General features: G+C 41.1%; 1 protein-coding gene across 1 annotated transcript; it reads right to left on the bottom strand.

The window, feature by feature from the left end:
- Positions 1–3859: 3859 nt before the first annotated feature.
- On the bottom strand, positions 3860–14891 carry nop58 (NOP58 ribonucleoprotein homolog (yeast)). Its single transcript, XM_080758176.1, has 15 exons — positions 14742–14891; positions 13869–13945; positions 13064–13116; positions 12714–12838; positions 12341–12477; positions 11786–11850; positions 11396–11530; positions 8726–8871; positions 7898–8024; positions 7499–7662; positions 6837–6971; positions 6612–6673; positions 6187–6335; positions 5650–5786; positions 3860–5051 (listed from the first exon to the last, which is right to left on the bottom strand). Exons 1-15 carry the CDS (start codon positions 14784–14786, stop codon positions 4992–4994), a joined length of 1617 nt encoding a protein of 538 aa, XP_080614302.1. The 5' UTR covers positions 14787–14891; the 3' UTR covers positions 3860–4991.
- Between the last annotated feature and the right edge of the window lie 366 nt (positions 14892–15257).

Genomic DNA, 15257 nt, shown 5'->3' with positions numbered 1-15257 from the left:
TTGTGACTCGCAGGACACTGCCAGAGGCACCAAGAGCTCCCAGCCAGCAGACTGGTGCTGTGGGAACCAACACATGGGCACCGGTCACGAGGACGTCCCATACTAACGTGGATATACTCAAGAAAGATGCACGAGCGCAAAGCACCAACGAGCTGGCCGGATGTATGTAGAACCGGGATGACTGGAGGCGACGATGGAGGGCTCGACTGAGGACGACCTAGAGAGAGTGGCGTGAAAATATAATTGAGGATTCAAAAGTTTCAAAAATAGTAGATCTATATATTATTATTTATATTTTTTAAACAATTTATTTGAAAAATATATAAATGACACTTAGCCAGGAGCCACTGCTCCTTAACGGGTTCATGGCATGCATCCAGTACAGACGCTTCCTCTGATCATCTCATGGGTGCTTGGATCCATATCCCCTGGATGGCCTTAAATTGGAACGCCTTGGGAACCCCCAGGAATGGATTAAGTGCCTATTAATGCTGCCAGGCAAAGGGAAGTCTGGAACTCTCTTCTGGAACTGTTGCCCCTGAACCAAACTCAAGTGGTTGAAGATGTATAAATAGAGTATGCAGCCGGTATAGTTCTTACACAGTAAACATCATCAGACAGTGTTCATTTGTCCGTTTGTAACTCTGAACGGTCCCCACTGCTCCAGCACAATATATACTATATTACAAAAATCAGTTACTAACATCAGCTTATTAAAAATAGCCGATGTACTTACAAGCTCACAATGTGTCACAAATGCATATTAATCTGGTGGTCGTTGAATTGGACATAGTCATACTATCTGATGATGAGAACCTAACGGTAACAAATAGTGGCCGCACTGGCTGGTAGGCCTACAGCCCCGGTTGAAACCATTGCAACTATAGGCTATATGAGAGTCAGCAAACCGTTAAACCGTTAACATTTGGGTACCTTATATTTGAACCGGTCCAGTTGGCTAAATGTGTACAATATCAGAGTTAAATTAACACGAGTAGAGCAACTTGTTCGGTCCTTAGTGTTCATTTGTCCGTTTGTAACTCTGAACGGTCCCCATTGCTCCAGCACAATATAGTATGAAAAAAATCAGTTATTAACATCAGCTTATTAAAAATAGCCGATGTACTTACAAGCTCACAATGTGTCACGAATCATGCGAGGCATTTTGTGAGCATGTGGATCTGCCCTTTTCAACAAATCTTGAGAAAAACATTTTAACACAAATATTGTAAAATATGGGAAATCTGGGATCTACCCGACAATATTTTCGCGTGGGTGTCTGTATCGTATTCGTAGCGACACGACATAGCCAAATGCATATTAATCTGGGGGTCGTTGAATTGGACATAGTCAGTCATACTATCTGATGATGAGAACCTAACGGTAACAAATAGTGGCCGCACTGGCTGGTAGGCCTACAACCCCGGTTGAAACCATTGCAACTAGGCTATATGAGAGTCAGCAAACCGTTAACATTTGGGTACCTTATATTTGAACCGGTCCAGTTGGCTAAATTTGTACAATATCAGAGTTAAATTAACGAGTAGAGCAACTTGTTAATTGTTCGGTCCGCAGTACAATTTAAAAACGACTCCCATGTCCCATTATTACAATTCACCGTGTAATTGTATGCATTTAGAAACGGACGGTTTTCAAAATTTCATTATCAAGTATACATTTCAAATGGCCGAAAAATACACGGACCAGTATCCACAGGCACAGTGCAAGTGCAAACTTACTAACTCAAAATAATCAATCCTAAACAAACGACATCGAAAGAAAACAATGCTACACAATTAACTATTTCAAATCAGGGCCTAAACCTAAACAAACCGACCGTCTGTCTAAACTACCCATTCTCTAAAAAAATTACATTATTACAAGTTTACAGTACATATATTATTAAATGTTAACATACCATCTCCATTTCCTCAGGTGACGTTGTACGTTGTTACTAGTGTCGAACTTGAAGAAGTACTCTTGAGTAGTAGTCTCTTGAAGAAGCTAACTGTCTGTCTGTGGTTGTGACTCAACAAACGTCCGCTCAGTTAGAAGGTCAGTCAGTGAGTGAAGAGATTAGAAATTAGAATGAAGACAGTTTGATATTACATTAACGTGATCTCAGACACCTGCGGTCCGGTTGGCTCTTTTGAATTTGAACTCGCGTTGCCATTCGATAAGCGACGCTCTCGACGCTCGGCCCCGCTCTGATTGGTCAGTCAAATCAGAAACCGACAGTTCGCGAGAACGTACGAGACCGGACGAGAGAGAGAACAGACATACAAGCTCACAGTGCGTCACACCTGCAGCCCTTTGTGGGTTTGCAGATCTGCGGTTGTCGTAGCATGCTAGGCTACCGCTAGCTAATATTGTATTCATAGGAGACCCTTTCCAAGGATGCGCTCGTTTTACCGTATAGTTTTCCCCCGCCGGCTACTACTCTATGGGGCTATGACGTTTTAAAAAAAAAAATGCGACACACTATTATTTCCCCCAGGCAGACCGTGTGTGTGTGTGTGTGTGTGTGTGAGAGAGAGAGAGAGAGAGAGAGAGAGAGAGAGACGCAACTTGGCCTGTTGTAGCGCCACCATGAGGCTGATAAGCTGATTTGAAAACTGTCAAGTGGCATGGATATGCTGCTTGGGTTTCCTTTTCCCAATGGCTTTCTATGAATTCAAATAATATCCGTGGATATGCACGGCTTGGGATACACTGCCTAATATATATAGTCACCAATTCAGTGTGTGATGATGATGATGATGACCTTTCTGGTAGGTGTGGGACTCCATCCAGATGAGCTCTAAGCACAGTGTCTTTCAGCCATCAAGAAGCCATCATTGAGAGTAGATTTATTGAAATGGCACAGATCAGTCATGCTGTGTATAAGGACATCTAGTGATAACAGCAGAAAAACGAAAGTGCAAATTGAAGATCTCTGTGTTCAGACAGATTAACAACAGCGTTGTGCCAAGTTAGCACCTGGGCTTCTTGTAGAAAACCGCACTGACTCACCAGTGTCACCACCACTAAAAGATGCATTACAAACAGAATGTCTCAGTGTGTAAAACCCTATAGTGTACAGCTAAGCTGCAAACAAAATAGAGCAAACACCTTGGTAAGATGAGAGAAGAAAATGTACATGCATACGTTAATTTACTTAATTGTCTGCCTTTCTATAGCGCCTTAATCAAAAACTGGTTGCATGACTCGTGCAACCAGTCGCAGTTGAGAGGCTTGCTTCAAAATCACATTTGTTTCACGGCTGTTGTGAACTTGTGAATCAATACCGCCCCCATCTGGCAGAGTTAGGTTACATGCAACCAGCGGTGGATTTTATTCATTTTAATTAAATTGCCATGTTCAAATGTGCAGTATAAACAGTACAGTACATATAAACATATGGTTATTTAAATGATACTTGACAGTCTCTCTCCCTGCCTTCAAAGAGAATGTTCTCCAAACATAAAGCAGGTTTGTCCAAGGCTGCCAACATTGGACTGAGATTGAGAATCAAGATTTGTTTCCTGTGTTCTGGTGAATTTGGAGTTTATACTTTTATCAGGCTTGCTTTACTAGCATTGGAAAAAGGGTAGTTTCAGCCACTGAAATGCAAAAAGTAGGCCCACAGAAATTGATTTGATGACTGAAGCAAATAGGAATGCAAGACCCATCTTTATACAACTATTCAATAAGTATGATTGCATGCACTGCCCAAAACTATATAGATTTTTTACATTAAATCGAGGAGAAATGACAACTCAAATCCTGCAGGATCCAGGAGAATATCTTATGAAAGCATTACATAAATTGTCTAGACACGTGGAAATAACTATGAATCATACCAGGAAACCCATTATGTTGTAGCAAAACCAAGTTTATTTCACAAGAGCTTGGTGTTCAAGCTTCAGACAACCACTATCAGCCTCAAGATAATTCAGTCTCCCATCTAGCCATTAATTTCCAACAAGCTTAAAGACCAGCCGCACCAAAAATAACCAATAATGAAATGAGGTGAAGACTAACAACCAATTTACACTGTTGCACAACATTGTCGCCATCACTCACATAAATGCAGGGTCATTCATTCTAATCCACAATGACAATTCATACTAAAGCAGAGAAAGGAATCAAGGGATTGTACTGCAAGTCAACAGTATATCTGTCAGTCAGTATCTTCAAAGGAAGACATTCACTTGAAGATCAGTTCTGTTAGCAAGCGACACCGATGTGCAAGGAGTATATAAATTGAGCTCAAGAAGCTCTCATCTGGAATATACATGACATTATTTTGACCAGGGAGAGAGAACAGATACAAATCATTCCGTACAAAGTATAGGGACGGGGTAGGTTTACTTGGTGGGACCATGGGCACCGTGATCTCAAAAGCTTCAATTAGGTCCTTCCAGCTCTGCATGCTGATGGCCCATTCTCCTTTGTCAGTCTCCCCTGATGTCACAGGAGCAATACAGGGCAACTTGTTTGCCTTTCTCTGGCGCTCTACCCTTTGCTTCGGAGGAGGGGGCTCCGCGAGGAATGAGCCCCTCACATGTAATGAAAGGTTGGAGCTGTCTTGAAACAGCACTGTGGCTTGGCTACCCTATGCCAGGCATCTGGGTGGAGGGTGGCAACTTTGAAGACGTCAAGCTTGCCGAGGCTAGCCAGCAAGATGAGTGAGTGACGTGGCCGAGTCATTGGGTCTGCTGGTTGACTAATCAGTATATTTGTGTAGTATCTTTAGATATTTTTTAAGTATGTCCCATGTTTGTTTTTAACTAAATCTTTATATCAGATTATTTTCTCTTGGTTTAAATCTCAAAAACCTGATACAGTAATTGCAATCACCTCTCAGTGTAAAAGAAAAGGGACATAACAAATTCGTTTGTCAAACTTCAGAAAACAGGCACAATGGCTTGCCGTTATGAGATAATAAAATGTGTACAATGATAAAAACTAAAACTAACGAAAATATACAGAATCTTCAGGTCATCTTATTAATCTTCTTCCTCTTCCTTGACCTTCTTTTTCTTCTTCTTTTTTTTCTTTTCTGATGACTGGGAAGAAAAAAACAAAACAAAACACAAGTGAGCATTTTTGACAAAGACCAGTAGAAGCCATGTGGAGGGAAATGCATTTGCAGCCAGTGTGATGTTGATTAAGGACTTTGGTTCCACAAGGTCGGCTTAACTGAGGGTGTAGAGATGGAAACAAATGGGTCCATCTTCACACTCTGAGTAACAGACCTGTGAGGGTCCATTTACTATATTTGGTGTTTAAAATAAATGTTTTTAGTCCCCGGATGCAGGATTCCACTATTAGATAAACGAATCAATATCCATCACTGGAATTGCCATACAGGGCACATCAAGGTGTTTTAAGCATTACGTTATGCTTTAGCTATTGGAAAAATAGCAGAAAAATAACGTTTTTAACTCAAATCTTTGCTTCTGGTGAGCCCCTGGAACATCATATTTTCAGATGGGGGTCGGCATGTCCATGGCATTAAAATGTTTGAGAACCACCGACACAGAAACATGGTTTTTTTTCAGAAAACTGTCAGGATTTAGAAGACATTTGTAGAATCGTTCTCAGGTCTAAATGAGTTAATCAGCCCTCAATGAGACACATGGCGACCGGGGCAACAAGACTTACTTGCTCTGCTACAGAAGTCTCTGCCTCCTCCATTTCCTCCTCCTTCACCTCCACAGTCTCCTCCTCAGCCTCTTTGGACTTCTTTTTCTTCTTCTTCTTCTTGGGAGTTTCTTCCGCTTCTTCTTCTTCTGCGACGACTGAAAGACAAGACGAAGGAAACATGAGACTCATAAATGTCAAGTAATTACATTTTCTTTAACGAGAACCTGAGAAGAAATTCCGTTTCCAAGGGACGTCTGGATGGAGAGCGTAGCATCAAAATACACATCGAGGTGTGCCTTGACATCACAAGTGTAAAATGTATTTCCTTCCAGTTAAGTTTGTAATCCGACAAAGACATGTTGAAATATTGTGCACTTTATGCTAATAGAAGCACTGGAAGCAGTGTAACTCTCAGAAAATATACCACTGACTTACAACAGAAGAAATATATATAATAAAGAATCCCGGATACAAATTTGCATCTTTTATTTTGAAACATTCAAAACAGAAAAACAGACACCCAACAAGAAGCATGTTGTCTGCAGGTCTGCCTACCTTCCGTTACTATCTTGGGTTTTTTGCTTTTGGGCACCACTGGCGTGGAGGGTGCAGAGGTGTCCGCTTCTTCCACCTCCTCAATCTTCCTCTTCCTCGAGGTGGAGGGGAGCGTCGAGTCTCCAGATGGATCATACACTTTCACCTCACTGTTTAAAAACAATAAAGAATCAAAGATGTTAACCAAAGTCTGTATAGTAATATACAACTGTGCTTACTCTGCTACAATTGCAACACAGAAAGGGGACATATTACATTAAGAGTGTTGCACTTTGTGTTCCGTGTCTAAATGAGAGCTCAGATGAGGTAGTGACAAAAACCCTCATGATGTTTTCAGGACAGTGACAGTTCGTCAGTATCATCACCGCTCAGTCATTATTGCACCCCCATGGCGTTTTGTGGACTTATATCTTGGCTTCATTTACCTCTTGTGTTGGTATTTGTCTGCTTTTGCCATCGCCTTTCCCGTTCCACTGATTTTCCTGATCTGGAGGCAAAATAAATAAAAGACATGGTCAGACCAACAAAGCACAGATTGTCTGGAAAAGTTGAATAAACGGGATTACCTCACTACAACGGTGGAGAATAATTTCTGAAGGAATCTACATTATTATCCCAGGTTAGATTGACAGTTTAATAGTTTTACTTACTCCTCTGTCCTCAAGATGTCGCAGGCGAGCTTCCAGCTTGGCACGGTTCTCTATTCCCATTTCTGCATTGGTGTCCTCACCGAGGGCGTCGTAGCGAATAGCTAGGGATGCTTTAGCTGCCAGCATTCTGGAAATCTGCAAAAAGGCACCATGTTAAGCAACAACTCATTATTTGTACAGCCATCACCACAGATGCACAACAATTTAACAAAAAAGCAGTGTTGGTCATCTTCAAATAATCTTATGTGCTGCGTTTATACTTTAACCCATTGATGCCTGGTGCAACCTATACGCTGTTCTACCTTTGATGCCGGCGTGCTCTCTGTGTCTCATCAGCTATTGCTATACATGTAGCAACATAACAATTTATTTATTTTTTATCCGATTTTGAAGGATTTCAGAAACCTTAGGTCAGGCCCTAGAAGGCATTCCCAGATTCGGCCTCAGGCATTAATGGGTTAAGAAAGTTTAAGGTCTTCTGTAATTACTATAACAGATGTACAGATTTTGTCCGAGGGTGCCATGACACAGGGCATAACTGGTATTTTACACAAACACTAAAATGTAAATAACGACATTACGTTTTCAGACTTATTTTTGTTAAACAAAGTGCAGCATTAATGTGATTTACACCCACATGTACAACAAAGCAGGAAACACACCTTGCCCTTATTCTTGGCTGTAGTTTGGCCAACCAGCGAGGCATGGTAGATGAGACCGTATTTGGGAGTGTCTTTGCGGGTCTTCAGGGCTCTGAACAAGGCCTTCTCCGCTCCAAGGATCTGCACAGTGGAAGCCGGGTGCTTGGCTAGATTCAACAGGGAACCTTGGGAACACAGAAAGGGAACATAATATACATATTAAAGGCTTCCGTTCAGAACAGTCTTTCGTATATCTAGCTACACAGCACTGTGTGTGCGCCACATCAAAATGAGAGCTCAGATGAGGTAGTGACAAAAACCCTCATGATGTTTTCAGGACAGTGACATTAAGTCAGTATCATCACCGCTCAGTCATTATTAACCCCCCTCATGTGTGCCACAGCTCTCTGCGGTTCTTACCAGCGTGAGAGATAAGGCGAGCGCCCACCAGCTCTCCCACCATTATCGTCAGGTTGGGAGCGATGGCCATCATGCGGTTCTTCAGGTAGTCGTACAGCTGAGTGCGGTACTCCGAGATCTCGATCACCTGGAAGGAAAGAACAGATATGTGAGCGACCCCTCAATCCTCAAGTCTGACTTACACTTAGTTGTGTGTCTGTGTCACGCTGCAATGCAGTCTGAACTTGTAGACATGCCACTTTTGGTGCACCACAGTCCACACGCAAGGCTTTTACCGTCAGTTGCTTCCAATGGTGGCCATGCAACAATTGAAGCTTAAGACCATAATCTTTCAATTGTATGTACAGTCACATCAACTGCCTCCCTCTTCAGACAGAGGTAATTGCAACACCTAACTACAATGAAGATGGGGGGCCTGGGCGCACACATTGCTTGTGGTCTTGTGGAGTAACCGTTTAGTGATCTCATGTAATGCGTGTTTGTTGTGGGAGATATACTGTATCTGGTCTACCTCAAATAGCTTTATTGGCATTTAGACGGCCAGCTGCAAATGTGCTCGTTATATTGCTTTAACAATTTATACATTTGAATACATTCCCGAACAGACTGAGGATTCCACATTTTAGAACAGTAATAGTTTATAATTAGTAACTTTGTGAAGCAGTGTGTGTAATTGTGTGTAGGGGGGTACTGTGGCCGTTCAGATGAGATAGTGACTTAAAGACCCACATGATTTATTTCAAGAGGAAGACAAACGTCATCATCATCACTACGGCCATTATGAATCCCTCGATACACAACTACAGTGGGAGGTAGCACTGGGTTTACCTGGTCACACAGGTGCTTTATGTTGCCGATGTCCTCGTCCGACACCTCTGTTCCCATGGAGATCTCGGCGGCCAGTTTGACCTCTGCCTCGATGTCCTCGGGCAGCATCTCTGACAGGTCGGTGGTGGCCACGTTGGTGCGAACGCCTGGGGACCAAGAAATGCATTCATCATTTACACGACGTGGCAGAGGTCAGCACTCTGAGAGGACACGGGCTTCAATTTCACAGACGTTCCGAGTCCCGACCTACATCGCTAGCCTGTCTTGCTTTCAGCTTTAAGACTGTCCAAAAGGTTCATTAAATCTATGGTCAAAGTAAAATGTTATATTGTTGTCACCAAGATCATTTTACCCTGGTTTTGATACCAAGATAATTTAGCCTGGTTTTGCTTTGGGACAGTTCAGTAACAAGCCAGTTATGAGGAGAGCGAGCATGTTGTACAACTGTCCACATATCCGCTATGAGAAAAAGGTATGCACACACCATGTAGAACACTGCTGAAGGGTTGTTGTGAGATTATTTTGAAATTAACAAAATACAGCGGTACGATTATACAATGAGATGCAAAAAAATCTGAAGAAGTCTGTTTCATTATCCACTTTGCATTTTGGACTCATTATATTGGCTACATCTACAAAATCACTACACATTGTGATGCATTGTGAGCTTGACTAATTTTGAATACAATAGGGCTTAGGTTAGTAACTTCACTGCCCAGTATCTCCTTCCACAAGAACGTGTAAGTGACTATAGTAAACCCTCAAACTGGTGTTTGTGTGGTCAGTGGGGACATCCAGTGTTGTTTTTGGCGGCAAATTTAGATTTTAGTTTGTCATATTTAGTCACCTGGAATGTTTTAGTGTTAGTCGACAAATTTGTTGATTTAGTCGAACAAAATGTGTTTTGGCGGAAAAATAATCCGATCAATAAACTTGAAAAATAATCCGATCTACAAAGCTTGTAGATCGGATATTTTCACCATGCAACCAAGTGTAAAATGACTTGTACTGGATCACTTGTCCCTTCCTAACATTTTAGTCTAGTTTTTATTTGTTGACGAAATTGTCAATATATTTAGTCTTAGTCGTCATAGCTTAGTTTTAATTTAGTTTCCATTCAGTTTGTCAGTGAAAAAAGGTAGTCGACAAACATTTTTCGTCTTAGGCACGATTCATACTCTTATTTTATAGCCGAATAAAAGTCGGTTCGGCTCTGTAGACCCTACAATGTAGGGCTGTCAGAACGAATTTCATAATATGAAAGAAATTCGAATATTAAAAAATATATATATATTCGAAAACTAAAATTGCCATTCGAATGGAGCTTTTATCATTTATTAATTCTATTTAATATTTTAATTTTGTTTTATGTAATTTTATCCGCTCACTAAATGTATTGAGTAACGAATCTACCGCTGTGAAATCTCCCATCTGCAATCACGCACACATGCACACGCGCGCCTCGTCACCTCCTCCCTCCTCTGCACGCATGCACACACGCACAGTCGCACACTACTAGTGTGTACTGTGTAGCTATCAGCGCGCTGCGACTAAGAATCACTCACATGTTTTATTAGTACCGTCGGGTCCGTCGCAACTTGTGGACAGTTTGAAAATGCTGGTCCTACTGTACGTGCATTAAACCATTAACGTTGGTCCGGCTGGTTTCATTTTGTCCTACGCGATTACGTGAATCAGCATGGCTGCGCCTGCAGTAGGCTATTACCAAAACAAACACATGGTAGACTACTTTTGTGTTGCACATGGAAAGCAACTGAAAACGACCATGGATATATTAAAGACAGTTCCCCTGTGCTGCTGTGCACAGCGGAGATAATGCACAACTTCAGGTACGAACCAAAACACTGACTGTCTGAAGCTGATCATCCACGACTATCTCCAGACTAGTCCTGCAGTCCCGCAATGAAGGAGAGACAATCTCGCCTCTCACTATAGTCCACTACAATGCCATTCTAGCCTTAAAACCTACATTTATGTGTTATTCAACAATTACTTTAGCGCAAAATATAGGCTTCTCTATATATCTTCATTGCTATGATGGCCTGTTCATCGTGATAGCCATTAGCCCAATCATTCTGTTTAAAAAGAAAAAAGAAAATGTCCCGTTCATGATTCCTGACTAGCCTACAAACTACTCAGACTATACTGTATCAGAAGTATACAACGTTCACTGTAAAATGCATTTGCACTATAGACAGACAATCTTACCGTGCTGAGTGCACTGTGCTCAATAAAACAACAGTTTACACGCTATTTTGTGCCGAAAACCATTATTACATGGGCTGAAAGTACTGCTTTGACGTTTGGAAGGGGGGCCCCTCTAGTGGACAGAACGTGCATCGTCAATCAATGTATTATTATAGGCTAAATATGAGCTAAAATAAACAATGTAAATATTCGAATATTTTCGAAAATTACAAATAATTAAGCAATGAAATTCGAATTGGATTATAGAGGTGAACTGACAGCCCTACTACAATGTGACGTCATTTGAGGTTCGGGGGGGCGGGTACCGTCCTAAAGTCTTCTCTTCGGTGCTACTGAAAATTTCTGATGAGCCGAAATCATTTCGGCACTACAGTGGTAAAATAGGAGTATGAATCGCTTAATAGACTAAAACACTGGATTCCAACCTGTGCATTTGCTCACCTATATGGCGGACACTTTTGCAGTAGGCCAGGTTGTCTGTGATGATCTTGCTCAGTTCGGGAAAATGCCAACCATACCACTCTCTGCAGCGCATGATGTAGTTGTTCAGCTCTTTGTCCAGATCATCCAACAGAGCTGCAGACAGCAGGGATATTATAATATAAGATGTTAAAAATAATAAATATATCTTTAAAAGTGTGTTAGTGTGTGGCGCACAGGTGATTATTCAATGGCGGTGGCCTCAGTGGTAGTGACGAAACTGCATATTGACTTCATGTTTTTATCAGACACAAAAGAGATGCATCATAGACCACAGCATTGAATCAACTACAAAAACACATTTTTCCTTAAAGATATTAAACATAATAATAAAATAAAAATAACACTTACAGATGGCTTGTACGATCATAGTGTCCACTTTGTCTGGGCTGAATTTCAACTTGTAGCGAGATAAACTGAGGAAGACAAGGAAAAGCACATTCACGTTTAAACTCTTTAACTTCTGATCTTTGTCCACTTCAAGGATGCATTTTATAAGATGCTCGTCTTTCATTACCATGTTTGTAATTGCTTTGCATATAGGTTGCATGACAGGGTCAGTAATTTAAGCTGCTATTTTGCTGCCTCAGTGGTAGTGACGAATGCTGAAAGAGGATTCCACATGGGGTTTCAGTCACTCTAAACTCATACGTTTGTGGAAGACTGTTTAAAACGTTTATGTAAAATAAGCTATCTTTAGTTATTGGGTGCAACACCCTTTTAACCCATTCTTAGACGGGAACCCCTTTGTGTTTTAAACATTGGCACTGAGTGCCACACTATGAGTGCCGCGCTATGAGCTTGTAGACCCGCTATTGTTTTTTGAAAAATGGTGAAAATGTGCCTCAAATCTTTGAATATATATATTCTTTCAGAGAGAACGTTTTTAACTCAATTCTTCTCTACCTGTGAGCGAGTCCCAGAGACATGGCGCTGATCTCTCGAGGAGGCAGCCCTGTGATGAGGCCTTCCATCTGGGTCCTAATGCCCCTCATCAGCTCTGCCACCATAGGATTGTGGACGCAGCTCAGGTTGAGCTTGTCCTAGAAAAAAACAGACAGTGGAGCAAATTTGAATAATCACACAGCAGCAAAATAATGTGCTGTACAAAGTCAGGCATGCACTTTAATCAGATTGAAATTTCAATCAATATTTGACTTTCCTCTGATCCATAGCCTATTAATATTGATCAGGTGCATGCCTAGCTTAACGATCAATCAATATACAGTAGCTTGTGTATGGTACATTTATGGAAGACTGAATACGCCGAGTGACCTACTTTGATGACCCCACCGAGTTTGGCATCGCTTATGGCCAGCTGCTCATGAGCGTCCGTGGCTACAACCTTCTTCAGCACCTTCTTAAGACTCTTCCCCATCTTCCCCTCAGTCATAGCAGTGGCAGCTGTTGAACACGGGTTGGGGAAAGAATATATCTTTAAAAGTGTGTTAGTGTGTGGCGCACGGGTGATTATCCAATGGCTGTGGCCTCAGTGGTAGTGACGAAACTGCATATTGACTTCATGTTTTCATCAGACACAAAAGAGATGCATCATAGACCACAGCATTGAATCAACTACAAAAAGTTGTGCACAGACAGTGCACCACTTGGAAGTAGAGAATACGTTACCTGCCAAGGCCTCGGTTGTGTCCTGAAACTTCTCGAAGTGCTTCAACTTCACACTGAATAAGAGAAATCGATTTGCTTAGTCGATTTACCAAGGAACATGCATTGGTCACTGAGTCAGATTAAAATAGGGTGCATTTTACATCCCAAAACGCAGATGCACTACTGTACTATTTTCTATTCATCAAGTAGTTCCAGACATTTTGTGGGGGGTACAGGGGGCAGTAAAAGTAAATTAATCCACAAAACTAACGTAATTGGTATTGTTGACCTATTGTTGAAATATTAGTGCAACTTTCGTTCATTTTTGACCCCTCTATCACACGGAACTATGCTTTTTGTGTCCATATCACGACAAAAAAATAGTTTTATGTGATAGAGGGGTCAAAGTTGAACGAAAGTTGTGCTAATATTTTAGAAATAGGTCAACAATACAAATGACGTTCGTTTTTTTAATTAATTTACTTTTACTGCCATGATGTCATATTCGACCATTGGCTATCATTTATAAACTCCTTTGGTGTCTGACATTTTTTTTTAAATCATGCTTTATTTTTATTTGTATGCTATTTTAACAGGCTTTAAAAACACATCTTGCAGGAAGAGACAATGAGGGAACTTTACAACAGAAGGCCAACTATTAGGGGACTAACTATTAGGGCATTTGAACACTGATGCAATATTGCCTGCCAGTCACAATGTGGGACAGACAGGGTCTCAATATGTGGGACGCCTGAAAAGTCTTGGAAATGAGGGACTGTCCCACGCAAAGAGGGACATCTGGTCACCCTAGCACATAGTTACTCACATCTTGTTGGCCTTTTCGGTCGTCTGGAACTCCTTCCATAGATCGTCGACCTCCAGCAGCTTGGACTCATCCAGGACCTGAAAGATTATATGACGTTGTCAGTCCAGGTTAATACATCACTGAAAATGCAGAGTAGATCCGCTACGCACAGTAAACTCATCAGTTTATGTGTAACTTCGAGAATGCCCAAATTTAACCAGGTCCATTTGGTTAAATGGAATCAATCTGGAACTTATTTAACGAATACATTGTTAAAGCCTAAGATTTAGACTCTCGTAGATATCTATTCTGACGACATCACTCTATGATGTCAGAATCAATACATCGTAGACTTATTTAACCATTTATCGATTCTGACTATTTAGACCCCAGATTTAGACTCTAAATCTTCGGCTAAAATTGTTACTACTATTGCCTGGAGATGGTCTCCCTGCTCTTTTCTATAACATGTTAGGTAGGACAGGTTTGTTTGACAAGTTAGTTATACTGCCTAAAAAGACCATAGGGGAAATTAAAGAATGATAATCAAGTAAACACCAACTGGTGGCAAAGACTAAATGTAATTTGCAATAGTCTACACTCTTTTCGATGAACACGTGGGGGCCACGGCCGGCCGGCCTTTACATTAACAGTTCCATGCAGAACATATTAGTTAGATATTATGAATAACACCATAATACATCGCTCTTCTTCATCATAACAGTGATGTACGAATGCATGGGCAGTCATTCTTGGCATTTTCTTTACGAGTACTAACGTTGAAAGTAGAAGTCAACGTGGGCAGCTAACGTTAGCCACATTAGCTAAAGTTGAGCTACCTCTGGGTATTCAGTGGAAGCACACAAAATGAACCTTAATAATAATAATACGTACTTTGAATATTGCATATCCAGCGGCGGTTTCAAATAGCACTAGCATTGTGACGGTCTATTTAGAGTATAATTAATATATTATATTTTGCTCTCCGACAGAGCGCTGGGCACCACCGTCCACCACGATGCTGCTGTTGAAAAGGAATGGAATGGATTGTGGAAGAACTGAAATGAACTTCCAGGAAGAAGAACCACACACGCGGGTGGTGTAATGTTACACCCGGAAGGAAACTGCACGGTTGCCACCATGCGGATATTTAAATAAATAAAAACTCCCTTTTGATATATATTATATATATATAAACTCACTTTATTGTTTAATAGCGTTTTTAATGTTTATTTAACTAAAAGCGCCCCTCAATAATATTAAAGAATGCATACATTTTAAAACTAAAAACAAAAATTCTAATACATATAAATGCGTTATAATCATGACCTATGGAGGGCAGCATAGTCTCGTGTAGCCAGACAAGAAGAAGGAAAGGGATTATTCGCGGAAGTGACGCATCCACAAAAC

The sequence above is a fragment of the Protomyctophum bolini genome, assembly GCF_963924005.1.
Source record: "Protomyctophum bolini genome assembly, chromosome: 24".
Classification (NCBI taxonomy): Eukaryota; Metazoa; Chordata; class Actinopteri; order Myctophiformes; family Myctophidae; genus Protomyctophum; species Protomyctophum bolini.
The sequence above is the reverse complement of the archived record's forward strand: the minus strand, read 5'-3'. Positions and strand labels throughout refer to the sequence as shown.